At 36.8% G+C, this 21270-nt stretch overlaps 4 protein-coding genes across 7 annotated transcripts in view; 2 read left to right on the top strand and 2 right to left on the bottom strand.

Annotated features, from left to right (window-relative positions):
- LOC106136872 (dedicator of cytokinesis protein 7) overlaps positions 1–12438 on the top strand; it is a 44936-nt gene extending 32498 nt beyond the window's left edge. The window contains exons 30-39 of the mRNA XM_013337535.2: positions 393–569; positions 1838–2011; positions 3748–3878; positions 5072–5243; positions 6309–6489; positions 7790–7983; positions 10337–10453; positions 10871–10959; positions 11293–11439; positions 11973–12438. Of these exons, the coding sequence (XP_013192989.1) occupies positions 393–569; positions 1838–2011; positions 3748–3878; positions 5072–5243; positions 6309–6489; positions 7790–7983; positions 10337–10453; positions 10871–10959; positions 11293–11439; positions 11973–12012 (1422 nt within the window). The 3' untranslated portion in view covers positions 12013–12438. The remainder of the gene's footprint in view (positions 1–392; positions 570–1837; positions 2012–3747; positions 3879–5071; positions 5244–6308; positions 6490–7789; positions 7984–10336; positions 10454–10870; positions 10960–11292; positions 11440–11972) is intronic.
- LOC106136883 (prolactin regulatory element-binding protein) overlaps positions 1–21270 on the bottom strand; it is a 199624-nt gene that overhangs the window by 86519 nt on the left and 91835 nt on the right. The gene's annotated exons all lie outside the window — the stretch shown is intronic.
- Positions 12429–15998, bottom strand: LOC106136871 (chromobox protein homolog 1-like). The gene is made up of 5 exons (XM_013337534.2): positions 15755–15998; positions 15366–15485; positions 14622–14805; positions 13893–13999; positions 12429–13404 (listed from the first exon to the last, which is right to left on the bottom strand). Exons 1-5 carry the CDS (start codon positions 15866–15868, stop codon positions 13348–13350), a joined length of 582 nt encoding a protein of 193 aa, XP_013192988.1. The 5' UTR covers positions 15869–15998; the 3' UTR covers positions 12429–13347.
- Positions 16132–21270, top strand: part of LOC106136862 (nuclear factor of activated T-cells 5) — an 81009-nt gene continuing 75870 nt past the window's right edge. For 2 of the 3 annotated variants that reach the window (XM_060945571.1, XM_060945564.1), the window contains exon 1: positions 16133–16692. In XM_060945571.1, coding sequence (XP_060801554.1) covers positions 16614–16692 — 79 coding nt within the window. In that variant the 5' untranslated portion in view covers positions 16133–16613. Of the gene's footprint in view, positions 16693–21270 lie in introns of all 3 variants that reach the window. The other variant, XM_060945568.1, reaches the window with a different exon arrangement.

Genomic DNA, 21270 nt, shown 5'->3' with positions numbered 1-21270 from the left:
TAACTTTAATTATCATTTTAGAAAAACATACATATAGCAGACTTAAAAAGACTGAAAGGCCACGTTCAGCTGTATGGCTTAATGGTGCAACTGAGATTCAAATAGTGACAGGTCGCTAGTCCATCGCTTACAAGAAAAATCTCACATTTATTAGCCTTTCCCTTACGCTTTTTACGAAATCTATGAGTAAGATGAGGAATGTTCCTGTTCTTAAGTGCCGGAAACCACACGGCTCTTTTTAGAAAGAAAAAGTTATAAAATTTCATATTAACATGCAACATGTTTTAACACGCAACGTGTGATTCCAGTATTACATATATGTACAGTTTTATGTTTCACTTCATCATCGGCTTGATTCTATTTCTCCAGTAATAACTACGGCATCTTTCCAGGTGAAAGACTTAGTGTTCAATCTACACATGATCCTGTCCGACACGGTCAAGATGAAGGAGTTCCAGGAGGACCCCGAGATGTTGCTGGACCTGATGCACCGTATAGCCCGAGGGTACCAGCACAGCCCCGATCTGAGACTCACGTGGCTGAACAATATGGCGCAGAAGCATATGGAAGTAAGAATAGAATAGATTTATTTTCTAAATTGGATACAACATATATACATATGGTCACGTCTATATCCCTTACGGGGTAGACAGAGCCAACAGTCTTGAAAGGACTGAATGGCCACGTTCAGCTATTTGGCTTAATGGTAGAATTGAGATTCAAATAGTGACAGGTTGCTAGCCCATCGCCTAAAAGAGAATCCCAAGTTTGTAAGCCTATCTATCCCTTAGTAGCCTTTTACGACATCCATGGGAAAGAGATGGAGTGATCCTATTCTTTTTTTGTACTGGTGCCGGGAACCACGCGGCACTTTTTTTTCTGCTAAATTAACAAATTTGCATACAAACATTACATAAAATCACGCCTCTTTCCCGGAGTGGTAGGCAGAGACTACCACTCCGGGTCCACTCCTTCTACCTTGCCACGATCTCTGCACACTTCCATCGCTTCGTCCATAACTCTCATTCATAACTCTCTTCATGCAAGGCAACGGCGGTTTCGGGTACTATTGACCTGACCCTTTTAATTTGCGCTTGACTTAAAAATGTGTAATTTCAACACTTTCCTACTATAGGCTTATAAAGTTGGGATACTTTTTTAGGCGATGGGCTAGCAACCTGTCACTATTTGAATCTCAATTCTATCATTAAGCCAAATAGCTGAACGTGGCCATTCGGTCTTTTCAAGACTGTTGGCTCTGTCTACCTCTCCTACCTCTTTACCCCGTTTTTTGTTTTCACATTTTCCATTATTTCTTCGCTCCTTATAGTTGCATCGTGATGTTATATAGCCTAAAGCCTTCCTCGATAAATGTTCTATTCAAAACACAAAAAGAATTTTTCAATTCGAACCAGTATAGTTCCTGAGAATAGCGCGTTCAAACAAACAAACTCTTCAGCTTTATAATATTTATTTATTTATGTACACAATGTTATATACAGGAGCATTCTATACAGTTATTATAGTACAAAGGTGCTATTTATTTCAAAAGAAATCTCTTCCAGTAGACCTATGAGAGGAGATATGAATTTTGTAGCGGTATGGCGTGTGCATAAATAACATTTAATTAATATTAGTATAGATAAACAAATTTGGTCAAAAATACCCGAAACCGCCTGAAAGCTTGCACGAAGAGAGTTATGAATGTGGATGAAGCGAAGGAAATATGCAGAGATCGTGGCAAGTGGAAAGAGGTAGTCTCTGCCATTTTATGTGTGTATAAACAAATTTGCACTTGACCACCAAAAAAAAATAAATGGAGTCCCAACTCCCGCAGCGCTCCAACCACGCGGAGGCCGGCATGTGCCTGGTCCACGGGGCGGCGCTGGTGGCCGAGCAGCTGTGCGCCGGAGGCCGGGGCGCCGCGCTGCTGCAGCGGGTCACCCACAACGCGCTGGACGAGAGCTGCGCGGACACGCTGCATCACCATCTCACGCATCACGAGCTGCAGGTCAGGGGCAGGCTACTCCTCATCGGTCTGCGTGCATGTGGTCTTGAAACAGTGCCGTGTGGTTCCTGGAAACAATACAAAAAAGAATGGGACCACTCCACATTTTTTTCCCATGGAAGTCGTAAAAAAAAAAGTCGGGTCACCCACAACGCGCTGGACGAGAGCTGCGCCGACACGCTGCATCACCATCTGACGCATCACGAGCTGCAGGTCAGGGGCAGGCTACTCCTCATCGGTCTGCGTGCATGTGGTCTTGAAACAGTGCCGTGTGGTTCCTGGAAACAATACAAAAAAGAATGGGACCACTCCACATTTTTTTCCCATGGAAGTCGTAAAAAAAAAAGTCGGGTCACCCACAACGCGCTGGACGAGAGCTGCGCCGACACGCTGCATCACCATCTGACGCATCACGAGCTGCAGGTCAGGGGCTGAGGCTACTCCTCATCGATCTGCGTGCATGTGGTCTTGAAAACAGACGGTCTTGAAAACCTGTGATAGGTCACGTTGAGATGTTTGGTTTAATGATAGAATTGAGATTCAAATAGTGACAGGTTTATAGATACATATGGTCGCGTCTATATCCCTGGCGGGGTGGACAGATCCAACAGTCTTGAAAACCTGATAGGTCACGTTCAGCTTTTTGGCTTGATCGTAGAATTGAGATTCAAATAGTGACAGGTTGCTAGCCCATCGCCTAAAAGAAGAATCTCAAGTTAATAAGCCTATACCTTAGTCGCGTTTACGACATCCATGGGAAAGAGATGGAGTGGTCCAATCTTTTATTTTTATTGGCGGGGAAAGGTGCCGCCTAGCTGAAGAAAGCCACTTACAACGTGCTGGACGAGAGCTGTGCGGAGGTGATGATGCTAAATCATCACCTCACTCATCATGAACTGCAGGTGACCCTCTCACACGTTCTTTTCCTTTCAGGGTGCTGATAACTTCTTAAAAAAATATTTTTTTAAACGAAGTTATCATAAAACTAGCTGTGCCCGCGACTTCGTCCGCGTGGAATAGTTATTTTGGCCATCATTGAAGTCCTCAAGGATGATAAAATTTGACCCGTTTTTTTTTTTCACATTTTCCATTATTTCTTTGCTCTTTATAGTTGCAGCGTGATGTTATATAGCCTAAAGCCTTCCTCGACAAATGGTCTATTGATGCAAAAAGAATTTTTCAATTCGAACCAGTAGTTTCTGAGATTAGCGCGTTCAAACAAACAAACAAACTGTTCAGCTTTATAATATTAGTATAGATACATACATATGGTCACGTCTATATCCCTTGCGGGGTAGACAGAGCCAACAGTCTTGAGACTGAATGGCCACGTTCAGCTATTTGGCTTAACGATAGAATTGAGATTCAACTAGTGACAGGTTGCTAGCCCATAGCCTCTAAAAAAGAATACCAAGTTTGAAAGCCTATCCCTTAATCGCCTTTTACGACATCCATGGGAAAGAGATGGAGTGGTCCTATTCTTTTTTGTATTGGTGCCGGGAGCCACACGGCACCTAATAGTAGTATAGATAGATAGTATAGATACATACATACATACATAAAATCACGCCTCTTTCCCGAAAGGGTTGGCAGAGACTACCTCTTTCCACTTGCCACGATCTCTGCATATTTCCTTCGCTTCATCCACATTCATAACTCTCTTCATGCCAGCTCGGCGGTTTCGGGTACTTTTGACCTGACCCTTAGATATAGTATAGAATATGTATGTATTTTTACAGGCACTCCTAGAGCATGCAGCCAGCGAGCTGATGACGGCCGGCATGTACGAGACAGTTAACGAGGTGTACAAAGTTCTCATTCCCATAGCCGAACAACACCGGGACTATAAGAAGCTCGCCAACATTCACAGGTGAATGAATGAATTAATACTCATTTAATTCACATTAATTTTTAACATGTGACATGACAGGAGAGTGTGGAGGGAAAGGTCGGAGTGGGAAGACCTAGACGAACGTATCTTGATCAAATTAAGGACGTCCTGGTAAAGGGTCAGGTCAAAGTACCCGAAACCGCCGAGCTTGCATGAAGAGAGTTATGAATGTGGATGAAGCGAAGGAAATAGGTATGCAGAGATCGTGGCAAGTGGAAAGAGGTAGTCTCTGCCTACCCCTCCGGGAAAGAGGCGCGATTTTATAAATATAATATACGGGACAAATTACACAGATTGAGTTAACCTCAAAGTGAGTTCGAGACTTGTTTAACGAGATACTAACACAATGATACTATATTTTATAATAAATACTTATATAGATAAATATCCAAGATCCAGGCCAATCAGAATAGTTATTTTCTCATCATGCCCTGACAACATTATAACATTATATATTAACAAAATAACATTATATATTATAACATACGTAACATCTTATATTTTTCCAAATATATTTAAAAAAAAATCAATTAATGTATCACTTTGTTTGTGCAAGTACCTATACAAATTTTAAATTAATATTTCTTATATTTTTCCAAATAATAAAATATAAAAAAAAAAAACAATTAATGCATCACCAGAAATCGGATATTCGGATGCATATTTACCTAAAGTTGTGGTGTTGGGTTAGTATGGAACGTACTTCTGTACCTCAAAAATTCCGGGATTCGGCAATGATACACTTTAATGTTCTAATGGTGAAAGTTGTTCAGTTTGATGGTCTGAATAACCTCAGAAAGTTTTTGTACTGACTAAAAAATCACACGGTATAATTCAGGAATCCCGGTAGGTAGGTAATTTTTTAATAAATATGATCATCCATCACTTATGTCTATAAAGGTGTTTATTATACCTAATATACGATAAGTTTCAATTTCTTGTTTAATAAAATTTCCGGGATTCAAAATAATTCGAATCCCAAAAGCAAGAAGGCGCCTCCATACTTTCTTAGCCAAAATATTAGTTTAGGTAAATATGCATCCGATTATCCGATCTCTATGTATCATTTTGTTTGTGCAAGTATACAAATTTTAAATTAATATTTCTTATATTTTTCCAAATAATAATAAACTTTAAAATTACTAATTTTTTTATGTTTTTTTGTTTCTCAGCAAACTGAACGAGGCCTTCACTCGTATAGAGCAACTGCACGGCAAGCGTGTGTTCGGCACGTACTTCAGGGTGTCGTTCTACGGCGCCCGCTTCGGCGACTTGGACGGCGACGAGTTCGTGTACAAGGAGCACGCTCTCACCAAACTGCCGGAGATCTTCAGCAGGCTCGAGGTGACTGACTGACTGATTTGTATTGACTGACTGCCGTGCGGTGCCCGGTGCCGATAAAAAGAAGAATGGGGATGACTCCGTCTCGTTCCCATGGATGTCGTGAAAGGCGTCTAAGGCTAATAAGATTGGGATTGTTCTTTTAGGTGATGGGCTAGCAACCTGTCAGTGTTTGAATTTTCATTCTATCAGCCAAATAGCTGAACGTGACCTATCAGTCTTTTCAAGACTGTTGGCTCTGTCTACCCTGTAAGGGATATGACTATATGTATGTATGACTGCCTCTTCATATAAAATTCTTAACAAATTCTTTCTCGAGTCTTAAATTGGTTATTTATTTAGTATACATACATGTTTGTATATTTATACATACATACATACATAAAATCACGCCTCTTTCCCGGAGGGGTAGGCAGAGACTTAACTTTATTTATTTTTCTTATATTTAAAATACTCGTGTCACAATGTTCGTACTCCTCCGAAACGGCTTGACCGATTCTCATAAAATTTTGTGAGCATATTGAGTAGGTCTGAGAATCGGCCAACATCTATTTTTCATACCCCTTAGTGATAAGGGTTGTCCACCCTTAACATTTTTTTTAACTAGAAATTACTTAAAAATTATTTGGCAAAACAACGTTTGCCGGGACAGCTAGTGTACGTATATACCTAATTGTTTAAGTCTTAAGAATCATACCTCCTAAATGAACTGTTTTTCACCCTTGTCTCAATTTCGTAAGCGATCCTCTTATTGTCAGGTTGGCTAGAAGAGATCCCACTTAGGGATAAGCCCGCCTTTGTACTGTACTACTGTTTTTTATTTGTAATGTACTCCTTTAGTGAACAATAAAGCATCTACTTACTTATTTACTGACATTCATAGGCTTATAAACTTGGGATTCTTCTTTTAGGCAATGGGCTAGCAACCGGTCACTATTTGAATCTCAATTCTATCATTAAGCAATACAGCTGATTGTGACCTATCAGTCATTTCAAGACTGTTGGCTCTGTCTACCCTGTAAGGGATATACAACTGTTTTATGTTTGTAATGTACTCTTTCACTCCAGAACTTCTACGGTCAGCGCTTCGGTCCTGAGAACGTGGTCATCATAAAGGACTCCAATAACGTTGAGCCCAGCACGTTGGACCCTGACAAGGCGTACATTCAGATCACGTACGTGGAGCCGTACTTCGAGCCGCACGAGCTGAGGAAAAGGGTCACGCATTACGAGCGGAATTATAATATCAGTGAGTTTAGTGGACAATTTTTAATCAAATTTTCGTAGGTACCGAAGACGTAGAGGAAAAGGCGGACGGAGTTTCGCTATGCGGCAAAATGAAGCATTTCACACATCACATATAATCACGTCTATATCCGTTGCGGGGTAGACAGAGCCAACAGTCTTGAAAAGACTGATAGGCCACGTTCCGCTATTTGGGTTAATGATAGAATTTAGGTTCAAATAGTGACAGGTTGCTAGCCCATCGCCTAAAAGAAGAATCCCAAGTTTATAAGCCTACGCCTTAGTCGCCTTTAACGACATCCATGGGAAAGAGATGGAGTGGTCCTATTCTTTTTTTCTGTTGGTGCCGGGAACCACACGGTAAAATGAAGCACCAATAGTATATATACGCCTAACGCACACACTCACCAATAGAGTGACAGTCGGCCGCCATTACGTTATAGATGTGTCATCTTTTATCTAATATTCTATCACTCGCACAAAATGCGTACAATTACGATGCTTCACTTTTTTCTAAGCCACACTACGTCCGCCTTTTTTCTATGCTATACTACGTATTCTCCCTACAATCACTTGCAAAGTAATTGACATTTCTCAGATAGTATATAGACTAAATTTTAAAATTAAAACGGTGGTAAAAAAAAAATAATTGATACTGGCCACTTTTTTAAATTATAATAAAATATAAATAAATTTTCTATCAATGATTATGTCCATGTTCAACGTGATTTTGAAAGTAGAATGAAAATCCGAAATTGTAAATTGAAATTTAATTATGAATCAATTGTTTCACTATTCATAAATACTTACGGTATTAAACGCGCACTTAACAATTGTTTTATAACGGGGCTTAAATAAAAAAACTATCTGAGGTTAGTAGCCATTTCAGGTTGTTACATAAGAACTAATTCTCTTCAATACGACTGGTTATGTACGGTCAAAAGTACCCGAGCCCGCCAAGTTTGCCTAAAGAGATTTTATATATTATGTATAAAGTTAATATATGTAATGCAGTGTGGTTCCCGGCACCAATACAAAAAAAGAATAGGACCACTCCATCTCGTTCCCATGTATGTCGTAAAAGGCGACTAAGGGCTAGGCTTATAAACTTGGGATTCTTCTTTTAGGCGATGGGCTAGCAACCTGTCACTATATTTGAATCTTAATTCTATCTTAAAGCCAAACAGCTGAACGTGGCCTATCAGTCTTTTCAAGACTGTTGGCTCTGTCTAGCCGGCAAGGGATATAGACGTGACCATATGTATGTATGTATGTAAATAAACAACGTGTTTGTACCGTCCCAGAGCGCTTCATGTACGCCACGCCGTTCACGGCCAGCGGGCGCGCGCACGGCGAGCTGGCGGAGCAGTGCAAGCGCAAGACGATCCTGACGACGGCGCACCACTTCCCGTACGTGAAGACGCGCGTGCCCGTCGTGCAGCGCGCGCAGCTCGTGCTGGCGCCCGTCGAGGTCGCCATCGAGGACATCCAGAGGAAGGTAGCTGGCTACACATATATATATATCCTACTATCCTACTTCCTACTACTATTATAAAGGCGAAAGTTTGTATGGATGTTTGTTACTCTTTCACGCAAAAACTACTGAACCGATTACCATGAAATTTGGTATGTAGGTAGCTGAAGACCCAGAATAACACATAGGCTACATTTTATCACAGAGTTTCCGCGGGATTGATAGGGTTTCCATGCGGACGAAGTCGCGGGCGGCCTCTAGTATATATATATATACAGTGTGACTTTTAATTCAACTGCATAAATTTATCTGTTAAGTGTACTCATCTAAAGGATATTTAAAAACGTTAAAAGAAAATTATCGGTTCATTTTAGAAAGTACGAAAAAAATTAAAGTATCAAAATTCACGATCCTAAATACGTCATATCACCCCGCCGGACGGCGGAAAAGCGACGCGTAAGATTCAGAGGTCGACGACACAATAGGGATGTGGACTATTTTTGGGAAAGTGTTTAAAACCATGCATAAGTACCAAATATAACCCAAACTGTTTATTATTATTTTTTTATTTCAAGTAATTCCTTTAAAATAATTTATTTAAAATTCCATTTAAAATATCGCGCCAAAACGCGGATGCCTGTCAAACGGCCGCTGTGACGTCACGCGTTATAAAATATTGTCGAAGTTGTATGTATGTAATAGTTATTTCGTAGTTGTGTGATAATAATATGAATTCAAAATTTTATAAATATTGTGCGGTGCCGCAGTGTAAAAGTACAACTATTAAAACACCTGAAAACTGTTTATTCACGTTCCACGTACAAAAACGATGCGGAAAAAGTGGCTTCAATTAGCTCGTCGGGATCCGGCACTTGTATCTACACAAAGTAAAATGTATTTCTGTGAGGATCATTTTAATGTAAGTTTGATAATATTTGTTACATTTACTTGTACATATTAAAATATTTTTTCTCTTCAAGTTTTCAAAGACGAAAACTCGAATTTTTAGGTTAGAAATAATGTAAACAATGTTTCGTTCTTTCATTATAGTTGGCCAATGATATGGCAAAATCATATTATTTCGTTTTTACCTTATAATTTAAAAATGCCTACTATTGCTGTAATAATGTATCTTGAGTATATTACTTACATGGATGTCTTCACATTTCTAAATTCAGCAGAGCAGAAGTTACTATTTGTTGCGAAGAAATTAGCCACCGTAAAGCAATCAATTCTTGGCAAATTTGAACTATCTGCCTTAATATATCCACTTTCCATTATGGGAAAGCCTTTAAAAATTTATTCAAAAAGATAATCGGAAGGAAATCACGGTAATAATATGATCCAAATATCAACAAACACCATAATACTTGGCAGCGAAAATTCTTGTATTGCAACGCGTGACATCACGCGTTTTGATTGGTGTTCATTGTCACGTGACTTGAGGTGAAATATTTTATTACATTTTATTAAATAAAAAAATAATCCCTTGTTTATTGAGGAAAATATTGTGTTTTTTATTATTTTTACTATAGAAACTACCTTTTCGTGGTAAAATTTTATACTTATTTGAGTACAGTCCACATCCCTATTCATTCAGCTGAGCGATCTCGACAACTCTGTACTTTACTTGATCTTGATACTAGAAAAATAATTTATTTTTCAGACATTTATTTACATGTTTAGTTTTAATTTCTTTTTGTAGTATTGGTCTTTAATAAAGCGTGTGACGTAGTTTTTGAGGATTTTTTAAATGTGAAAATGATGACGTTTAATTTAAATAAAAATAGGCTCAAACAGCTCAGAAGCATGGGTATAGTCTATGTTTAAAAGGATGCAGTTGTTTTAAATGTCACCCTGTATACCACAATGAAATTATAGGGGGGGTCGAAAATAGCCTGTATTGCTTCGAGAAAAGGATGGTACGGCCGTGCCGCTTGTTTTTGCTTAACTTAGGGGGGGGGGGGGGGGGGCACTGCCGCGTCCCCAGAGCTGTTAATTTATTTTATGACACTCTTAAGAATAACACCATTTCATCTCTTTCCAGTGGATTTCGTAAAAGGCGACTAAGGGATAGGCTTACAAACTAGGGATTCTTTTTTTTGGCGACGGGCTATAGCAACCTGTAAGTATATGTAACTCAATTCTTTAATTAAGCCCAACGGCTAAACGTCTTTTCAAGATTGGTGCTGTCTTCCACGCAAGGGATATAGACGTAATTATATGTGTGTATGACATAATCACGTCTCACTCTCACGAATTGACGTCACATCACTTAAATATAACAAACTACACTGCAGATCTTTTAAAATAACTTGGTTATGAAACTTAGAAGAAGAAAAAAAGAAGGTGTTATTGTTATTTTTTTGGTTTTCAGATCAACGAGCTGGCGGCTGCCACCAGCCAGGAGCCGGCGGACGCCAAGATGCTGCAGATGGTGGTGCAGGGCTGCATCGGCACCACCGTCAACCAAGGGCCGCTGGAGCTCGCCCAGGTACTATACAATACATGGTACTATACAATACATATACCATACATACATATGGTCACGTCTATATCCCTTGCGGGGTAGACAGAGCCAACAGTCTTGAAAAGACTAAATGGCCACGTTCAGCTATTTGGCTTAATGATAGAATTTAGATTCAAATAGTGACAGGTTGCTAGCCCATCGCCTAAAACAGGAATTCCAAGTTTGTAAGTATATAAGTGCCGCTGGCCGTGAAGGGCGTGGTTTAGCGCTCTGGGACGATACAAACACGTTTACATATATTAACTTCATACATACAATACAATGCAAATTACCTTTATTGTCCATTAAAAAAATACATGTGTAGTAGAAACATGTATTATGAATATGTCGAGCAAAGGCGGTCTTACTGGCGGACTGTTATTAATCTTATGGTTAATTTAGGTATTTCTGGCGCCGGTGGCTGACGGCACACAGCCCCCCACGAGATTGACCAACAAACTGCGGCTCGCGTTCAAGGATTTCTCCAAAAAGTAAGGTTTTTTATATTTTGTAATACGATTTTTATAGCTACATAAATTAACACTTAATGTAACAACCATTTTTTAAAGACATAATCCTTACTAAAAAAATACATGCATACATAAAATGACACTTTTGAACCGAAAGGGTAGGCAGAGACTACCTATTTCCATTTGCCTGCATACTTCTTTCGCTATCTACGTTCATAACTCTCTTCATGCAAACTCGTCTGTTTAGGATAAATCTTGACCTGACCCTTCACCAGGACGTTCTTATTTTATCAACGTACATTCGCCTTGTCTTCCTTCGTTCTTTACGATAAATATATATTTTTTAATTATCAGATGTCACGACGCCCTGAGGAAGAACAAGAACCTGATAGGCAGCGACCAGCGCGAGTACCAGCGCGAGCTCGAGCGCAACTTCCAGCGGTTCACGGAGAGGCTGGCGCCGCTCATACAGCACACGCCGGGCCACGTGGCGCAGCTCAGGTCAGCGCACCGCGCACTCCCTGGTGCTCACACACAACTGATGACACGAGAGACCAATGCCCCCTCTCAATCAGATAGGACCATATACATATATCTTTTAAATTTAAATATGTTAGACAAAAAGTACAGAATTTAGATTAACACTATTTCTAAATCGATCAAATGTTCCTTGGATCTTAAAGTTTTTCGCGCTATAAAATCGTCGGGGCACGGGGCAGAAACATAGTCAAAGGCGCACCCCGGCTCCTCTTTAGAGGTGACTGTAGTCATAAGAGTGTATTACATACATACATACTATAATCACGTTGATATCCCTTGCAAGCTAGACTGATAGCTGTTTGGCTTAACGATAGAATTGCGATTCAAATAGTGACAGTTTGCTAGCCCATCGCCTAAAATAATTCTAAGTTGTATGAGCCTATCCCATAATCGCCTTTTACGACATCCATGGGGAAAAGATCGAATGGTCCTATTCTTTTTTTCTATTACACATACTGATTATTATTACTTACTTCTGAATCATTTTATTTCAGCAATGGCTTGAGCAAACACGACTACAAGTATCAGGCATAAATTGCCCTCAGAATATACCAAGATGGCTGGATCTGGTGATAAAATTAAAATGATTATCTTAAGAGTTAAAATACTCTCGTTTTTAAGATATTATGTATTGCATTTAATTAGGTTTGTAGTACTCCATAATATTTTATTATGCTCTCTATAATAATATATTTATTTTCATAAATAATCGTGCATCGTTTGTATTTATTTAGGAAAAGAATATATTTTTCATTTCAACTGGTACTTAAACAATGCAGAAATGTTGTAGACATTTTGGAAAATGTATTCAGTAAATTAGACATGTCTTGAATTTGATTAAATAAATAATAATTTTCAGTATTAAAATTTATATGATTATTAAATGTATTGTGTATCGTAGTTTATATATTATTTATAACCTTTGTTTATGACAAATAAAAGAATTCTAATACTTGTAAATCTTTTACTCATTAGAATTTAAGTATTTAACATAAAGTCACTGTTCTAGAAATTAAACCCACAGACATCGAGTGGAATATATCTAAGGAATTTTACAGTTTTTTTTTACATTAGATAAAGAATAGAAGATAAGTTTGTATTTTATTACAATATGTGTCACATAAATTTTATGTGGACGACATAATTTTTTTTTTTTTGTATCAGTCTATGCCTATAATATGCCCGAGATAAATAACGCTCGAGTGAAACAGTACATTAATGTGTAATTTTTAAGCACCTTACTCGTAATTTTAAAGTTGTGAAACAAAACTGTCGCTTAGCAAAAAAATTGTTTTACACGAGATTGTAAGGTTTCTACGTGTGCATTTCATCCAATTTCAGTGAAATGAACTTGTAAATGTTTTCGACTTATTTCACAGCTCACTGCAAGCATCATCAGACACTGGAAAACTAAATATGTCTCCCAATACATATTTTGTTTCATAATGCATAAACTTAATTGTCAAGGTCGCAAATAGGTAAGAAAAAAATAACTTGGCTTATCAAAGTATCATTGAGAAACAACTATGTGGTACGTTCTTGAACTGAACAAAAAACAAATGCATACTTTTCTGTACAAAATGGGTGTCTTTGTAAGAGTAAAAAAAAAAAATTCTAACCTAAATCTATCAAAAATACCAAGTCACACAATGCGCCCAGAGATTACTAGTTTATTTAAGACGTGAAAGATAACGCAACATGCAACAAAATTTTGGAATCGCATCATATAATTACAAAAATACTGGACTTAATTAGTATGGATAAATCATCATATCCGTCATTTTATATGAAACATACGTGTAAATTACAGGCATCCTCAACTCGCACAACGACACATCCTGTCCTTAAAATATCTTAACCTACTCGGCTTCACTCTGACTCGGCCGGAGTGTGCCACGTCAACCTTTCCTCGTAAAATGCAATAACCTGGAAGATAAAATATTTATTTTTATATATGTCTTCTTTAGGGCTGGTGACAATTTTGAAGACCGTTCTATTCTTTAAAAGGGACGCTAGCCTCAAGTGGATTAAGTGCTTAAGTAATTTGAAGCTTGTAACTTTTTGACAAATACTAATAGGTAAGATATAAGTTAAATTCAATTTATTGAAAGGTGCCGTGTGCTTCCCGGCACCAATATAAATAAGAATAGGACCACTCCATCTCTTTTCCATGGATGTCGTGTACGGCGACTAAGGGATAGGCTTACAAACTTGGGATTCTTTTAGGCGATGGGCTAGCAACCTGTCACTATTTGAATCACAATTCTATCATTATGCCGAACAGCTGAACATGGCCTATCAGTCTTTTTCAAGACTGTTGACTATGTATATCCCGAAATGGATATAGATGTGATTATAATGTATGTATGAAATGTAAAATGAACAAAATATTAATTTAGAATATGAGTACTTGCCTGTTGTGGACATTTGACATTGGCAATTTTGGCAGGCACCAGCTCTGCTTCGTCGGAATCCGCCCATTTAATTAGGAACATGAGGTCGCCGGTCGCGTCCGACGCACCTAGAAACAAGTGACAACTAGTTATTTTTTCCTATTTATAATTTATTAAGTACGTTACAGTTAAGTGTCCGTTTTTCACAGACAAAGACCTCCTCAAACTTTATAATGCAATTATAACTTGTGATATGATATAGGCTTACGCTCCACTTAACTCCACTTAAAATTAGTTTTTTAAAATTAACAAAGGCAACTCCACCCCTCTCTTGTTCTACATAGTACAGGGTGTCATAAAAATTCATAGCATTATCGTGTTTTCAAAACCAAAGTTGTTTTTTACATATTACATATAAAAAAAAGTAAGCAGGTTTTATTTTCAACATTATTGTACGTAAATAAGGTTTAAATTTTATAAAACTTTTTCAATTTTTAGGACTTTTTTCATAAAACTTGAAGTGATGTACAAATGTCAAGTATGTTAAGGACACTATTTTGTTTTATTTTTTTATATGGAACTGTACATCCAGTTGCTTTACGCTTGATCTTAAAACAGCACCTAAAGCCAGGAGGAGACTCATGATATAAAACTAATTTCAAGTTTCTCCAACAGTTATCAAAAATGGTAAAAAATTAACATTGATATTCACAAGTCGATGTAATGAAAATTTTAGATTTGGGGCAATACCTATAATCTTTTCAGCCTTCAATCCCTTATCAAATCCAGACTTAGTCTTCTCGTCCTTGCTTCGTTTCTCCTTAGGCTCCTCTACGGACGAGACGCTGGTGCCCCGCCCCTTCCGCGTGGAGCCCGCATCGTCACTAGACTCCCGGACACGCTTCTTTCCTTTATCTTCCGGCTTCTTTGATTTCTGTCACAAAAATACATTTCAATTGCATATTACAAAAATAAAAACATACATATAGTCATGTCTACATCCCTTGAGGGACAGACAGAGCCAACAGTCTTGAGAAGACTGAAAGACCACATTCAGCTGTTTGGCTTTATAATGTATATTTATTATTCTTTTTACAACATTTTAAAATAATGTAGAATGACACCCAATGACAGGAGGTTAAGGACCCTGTCGGTGGTCAAGGCTCAAGAGAGTTTGAGAGGAGTTGCTTGCACAAATGGAATACCTACATTAACATTCATGACTGTAGGCTGTCAATAGCATTTAAACATTTTAGCTAGCCCATAATCAATGTTGTGATTGGGTCTGTCTTAAATATATATTTACATATACATTCACTGTAATATTCAGTTTGCTGCTGCTGCATAAAACTGCCACAAGAGTTTACTATAAGTAATTATTATTACATAAATGTTGTCACACCTATATCTCTTGCAGGGTAGACAGACCCAACAGTCTTAAAAAGTCTGAAAGGCCATGTTATGTTAATTATTATTAATTTCTATCGTTCTTACTTCCTTTTCTTTTCTGTTTTCTTCAAATGTCCTAATAAGCTCTTCACAATCAAGGTTCTCCTCCGGCTCCCAGGTACTCTCCTCCTCTTTGTAACCTTTCCATTTTAATAAATATTGAACCTGGAAATATTTTAAATTAAATTCTATTAGATAAAGTGGCCCATCGGCCCAGTGCCTGTAAAGATACTAGGTACCCTTCGTAAAATGCTAATATTTATGCTGTGATGCTTATGCCATAACCTAAATTTGGTTTTATTTACATCGATAAGAAAACACTTACACATTCATCTTATTATTGAAACTATTGAATGCCGTACTAAGCAAAGAAGTAAACAAAAACTATTATACATATCATAATAAAATCATTGAAATATACAAATATCACTAACCTTCCCTTTGACGGTCCGTTTGTCTAGGACCTTTTCTACAACATATTCTTCTTCTTCGCTAGAGCCGTCACTGGTCTCACCTTTTTCTTTTTTATCTTTCTTTCCCATTTTCATAAAATATAAAACACTGCAATATAATCACCACGTCGCGTCAATCACTCCTAAAAATTTAGATACCTACAAACGGTATAATGGCGCGACGCCGACAAAATCCAATATGGCGGCCAAGCCAACCAACCATATGACAGCAAAATGTTGCCAGCCTTAGCTGCCAGAATCACTCATCACAAATAAGCCCGGGGCATAGACAGTTTCTAATGACATTCATTGACGACGTCAGTCAGATGTTAGCAGGTGACATCTGTTGCCAAGTTCAGACTTGTTTCATTCACATTCACGTTGAGTTCTCGAAATCTCGCAACTCGCAAAGCAAAGCAATCGAAATGCGTATCAAAACATTGCCGCAATTCGCTGCAATTTCACTTTAGTTGGTTTGATCAGTCAGCCTGTTGCTTTGCATTGCTACTCAGTTGGTATTATGGCTTTTAATCCATTGAGCGATTTACTAGTCAATTACTCGCGTTTACCGACAAATTGCTGTATATAGTGTGACAACGTGTTGAGTGAACCATTCTGTGATTTATAAAAGTGAATAAAATGGAAACAAGACTACAAGGTAATAAGTTATGTGTCTAGTCGAGTGGTTTCAAATTGACTTTTGACGTCACGCGAGGCAGCCAATCGGTTGGCGCGAAGGGAAAAATTAACTCTATAGAAATACAAACACATAAGTTTATGTTACATTGTGCAAAATATGAAAATGTGTTGATTGGACCAAAAGTGAACATATAAAAGAAATATGTTATTAAAATGCACTGCAGACGGGAGGCCGATCAAAGTGAATGGAGCGGCAGTCAGCCAGGGAAATGGTGCGAGAGGTAAGGTCTGGTATAGACTATTTAAAATTTGTTATTTTTTTACCAAATAAACAGCTAATAATGCCACAGAAAAATATGAAATTAATAAATTAGCATTTTCAATATTTTAGTTTGTCCAAGTTGGTAATCTTTTAACCTACTAATTGCTTCAATTTTATATTGCTGCTATATTAGAAATGGCATTGTTTTGCTTATAGGGAAGCTAATGTAGAAGAATTAAATACTGTAGAAGTAATAATTCGTTAAGTAGATAGGTTGATTATTGAATTTCAGCGCCAAACTAAATAATATCAAGACTGAAGATTAGATAAGGATATGGAGTATTAAGATGCAATTTTAATGTGAACCAGCTAGCCACATACCTACTTAAAGGAAATACAATTTTAGCATTATAATTCTGTAATATTTAAGTTTAATTGCTATCAATAAATATATCAACAGATATAGGTACGTAGGTAATATGCTTTTATAAGTGTTGAAAGTTTTTTTAACTCTTAGGGGATTTATTCATTAGTTAATACTTAATGGCATCTAACTTTTGAAATTAAATTATTACACAATAACGTCGATACTAAATACATCGGCCTTTAACGACTAGTAAAAAATCTTGGTAAAGTTAATGGACCATGAGTTACAACTGAGCTTCTTATTATAACCTGGAAATTTTAATCCAAAATAGTATTGTTACAAACATTAATTTTGATTCGCCAAACATTTGACCAAGTTATGTGCCTAATTAAAGCCTGAGTAAAATTTTCTTTCTTGATGAACGGTAATTAGTAATTACTATAGATTATATTTAACATTTTTCAAGACTGCGACTATTACAGAAAAGCAGGTTCCTTTTCAATGCATTCTAGATGCTCTCGAATGATATTGTCAGACAATCTTAGACGATTGGTTTCATTTGCTTGATTGGCATTCAGTTCAGTTAGGTTCTCAATGTGTAAATTTACATGGCAGACTATCATTATTCCCGATAATTGTAGTTTGTCACACTCATCTATTTGCACACTTTAAACACAGATTTCTTTACTTACAATATACCAAATACCATCACATTATTTGACTTATCCCAATTTATGGTTTTATTGACCTTACAAAATCTAGAATCTGAAATTCTCCCAAATACCAGTTTCGTCAAAGTAAGATGATTTACGAAAAAAAAATTAGGTTCGATATGGTATCGTTTATTGCTCAATTGTTCTAATTTACAAATAAATCTTATTCATCCTGTGAGTTGTTTTTATATCTACTTACCTACTTCACGTTTTCTCGAACATTTAATTTTATGATGTTAGCATTCAGGACTTTGGCCAGTTACCTATTTATAAATCAGAGCTAGACGTAAGTTATGAGACTCCAAAATTCACTTGTTTGTTTATGCAAGGAGCTAATAAACGATCGGTCAATATTATTGAAAGCACATCAAAGGATCTCACTGCCATGACACAGTGGAGTTCCGGTTCGAATTTGTGACAAACACATTGATCTTTCGCCAAGGGCTCAATAATAATGATTTTATATAAATGCAACTTTTTAATACCTTGGATATGTCTGCTAACGAGAGATTAAAGACAGTATAGAATTAAATTAATATAGATACATCAATGATTATTTTACAATTTGAAAAAAAAGAACACAATTACACTATAAACTTTAATATACTAGCCTATCACAAACAATAACAAATATCCACTTCATAATCAATTCGTACAAAATTAACAATAATACGATAAGAAAAGTTAAAACAATAGAATTCATCTATATGCAGAAATAATTACATTAAAATCTCCTATTTTTATACATTATATTTCTGACGATTGCTGATTGGTCTGACGTACAATAAAAGATATTTTATAACTTGTAATATTGCGCATCTTTGTTCGATACAGATTATATCCAACCAATGTAACTTAAGTTCTTATCGGTCGATACAAATTGTTCTCTTAACATGCTGTATGTTATACGTGCAAATGAAAACGGCCATTCTCTACATTGAAGCTGAGAAACGAATAGTTTCTTTAATCAGTCGTGTTATAGTCGAGCGACCCACCAGTATCTTCGTGTTATCAGAGAGTCGCTTGTTATCAGAGGGTCAAAAGCGGCGCCCGTTCGCTCTGTTTACGAGAAACGCACGCGCGCATCATATGACCGGCTGACTAGAGAGCGGTACCATACAATACATTCACCTGCTACTTCTACAAATTCAGGGAATAATAAAATATTAAAATAGCACCCTTTAAGTGGATGAATAATTTTATACATTTGTTATTGTTCCTTGTCTGGAAAGATTTAAAATAGAATGGTTTATAGATGGTTTTTTTAAAGAAATATTTATTGACATATATAACTGAAGTTAAGCGCACTCCGTACCTCATAGAAAGAAAATTAAATATTTTAAATATGGTGAAACTTAAAGTATTGAGGTGATCAGTGATCACCTACACTACAACACTAGATATTTAACAAACAAACTTCCTACTTCTTTTATTTTTATGGAGAAACACCTTCATCGAGATCTAGGTTTGTTTGATTTTTAAATTTTTGGGATTTTTACCATGTGCTCAAATTTTGGGAAAAAAATTGAAGTAATTGAAAATAAATGATAAGCTTATACGTATGTTTTGGCCTACATTGGTTGAGCACATGATAACGCCCGTTTTATTTACTTGGGACAGAACAAGTGTGATATTATGCATGTGTCGTTTGGTTTCTTGAACTTTGCATCACTAGAATAGAATCACTTTATAAGAATAAAAAGAGAATAAGCAAATTTAAAACACCAGTACAAGCTTCCATGCTGATTAGACTGGTGGCGGCAGTGGTGTGTGCCAGCTGCACACTATATCACTGCTTCCCTTTCCGCCAGATTGTAAAATTAAATTAAAGGAATAGCTTCAAAACTTGAGATTCGTTCTTTAGGCGATGGGTTAGCAACCTATCACTCATCTCGGTGTGTTCCCAATTGCACCCTCTGCCAGGGCCTCCGCCTACCACTAGATAAAGTTTATTCTTTCACTAAGCCTACTAAATGTAGCCTTCGAATCATTTAGAGACAATTGACTCTGTCTGCGGATTTAATCCATATCTTATATTTATAAAAAAATCTAATCAAATATATTTAATTCATATGCGTTTTCCTCATCGAAAGCTACTGCGACTGTTGAAATACAGTATCGGTAGGACCTAATTAAACATATGGAAGGGAAGCCAATGATAAGATAGGAAATTAGGTTCGTCGTGAATGAGACGAGTCGATGACCGGTGAAATGGCCCGATACGATACGTACATAATTATGTACGTACCACTATCAAACGTCATACTTATGGTTTATATATGACATACATCTGAAAGCATTTCTTAATATTCTATCTTCCGTTCGCAACTCCGACCGCAGAAATTTAGCCTTTGTTGGACCTCGTATCTAGAACGACCTCTTTACCAAAATTCATAAAAATCAGTCCGTGGTTAACCGTGCTTTTTTATCCTGATATTTTAATTACCATTTTTTAAATAGAAGAAGAATATATACCAATTTCTCCCAAAATCTGGGAGAATATCTTGTACGGGCGAGACCATAGATCAATATTTTGTAAAAAAAAATCCAAAAATAAATATACGCCATACTTTCCCGGTCAGCGCCAAAATCAAACCTTCTTCTTAATTAATATTAAAAAATAGTGCAAAAATTTGTGGAGATTTATGTCGACGTTTTGTTCAATCTCACGCAAAAACGACTAAAATAATTTTCATCTTATTTATACTTACACTATAAATTTTTTAACGTAAATGCCTATCTGGATAATATCGCAACTAACAAACCGAACCGGTCCCTCTATTTTCTATACGTAAGTAATGATCGGCTATGACGTCGGAAAAAAATGTTTTATTCATAATAAAAATGTTAATACGTTTATGTGGTCTTGTATACGATTAGGTGTGTTTTTATCGTGTTTATTTATTATATATAGATAAGCTCAATCATTCGAGGAATCTTAAGTTGTGCAAATAACAAACACCTTAGAAAATTCTTAATATTTTCTCTATTTTTGAGGTTAACTAACATATCAAAGCACAGCCCAACCGCAGAGTCTATGTATATTTAAAATTACGTAACACACATATCGCGTCTTTATCTCTTACGGGGTAGACAGAGCCAACAGTCTTGAAAAGACTGAAAGACTTCCGCCATAAGAAATCCATCACATAAGGAAAATCTAATAAATTGCTCTTTAAAATAAAAAAATATCGATCATTATCAAGTCGGTGAAATATAGAGATTATGTTAACGATTGTTATGATTAAAAATGTGTAAATAAATAGGGAAATAGCCGAAAGTAAAAAACTGATATTTAGATACACGAAATCAATAATAAAGAGATATTTTAGGTATTGTTTCTGTGAGATGGTACTATTAGTAGTTTCAGTTTAAGACATATTTCGCATATTATCACGTAATTATTAATAGTAATAACGCTTTAAGTAAACTAGGGCTCGCTCATTACGCGCGCTATTGACCCTGAACAACTCGCGTCATTTAGTATTTTGCGACTAAAATCGATATTATTTTTACA

The sequence above is a fragment of the Amyelois transitella genome, chromosome 2, assembly GCF_032362555.1.
Source record: "Amyelois transitella isolate CPQ chromosome 2, ilAmyTran1.1, whole genome shotgun sequence".
Lineage (NCBI taxonomy): Eukaryota > Metazoa > Arthropoda > Insecta > Lepidoptera > Pyralidae > Amyelois > Amyelois transitella.
This window is presented reverse-complemented; position numbering and strand designations above follow the sequence as displayed.

Bases quoted from the DNA above. Each gene is read 5' to 3' on its own strand.
- LOC106136871 (XM_013337534.2), bottom strand. From the start codon at position 15,868: ATGAAAATGGGAAAGAAAGATAAAAAAGAAAAAGGTGAGACCAGTGAC. The intron at 14,806-15,365 runs GTAAGAACGATA...TTTTTGTGACAG, and splicing joins AAAACAGAAAAGAAAAGGAA to AAATCAAAGAAGCCGGAAGA. The intron at 13,405-13,892 runs GCAAGTACTCAT...TTTATCTTCCAG, and splicing joins ATGTCAAATGTCCACAACAG to GTTATTGCATTTTACGAGGA.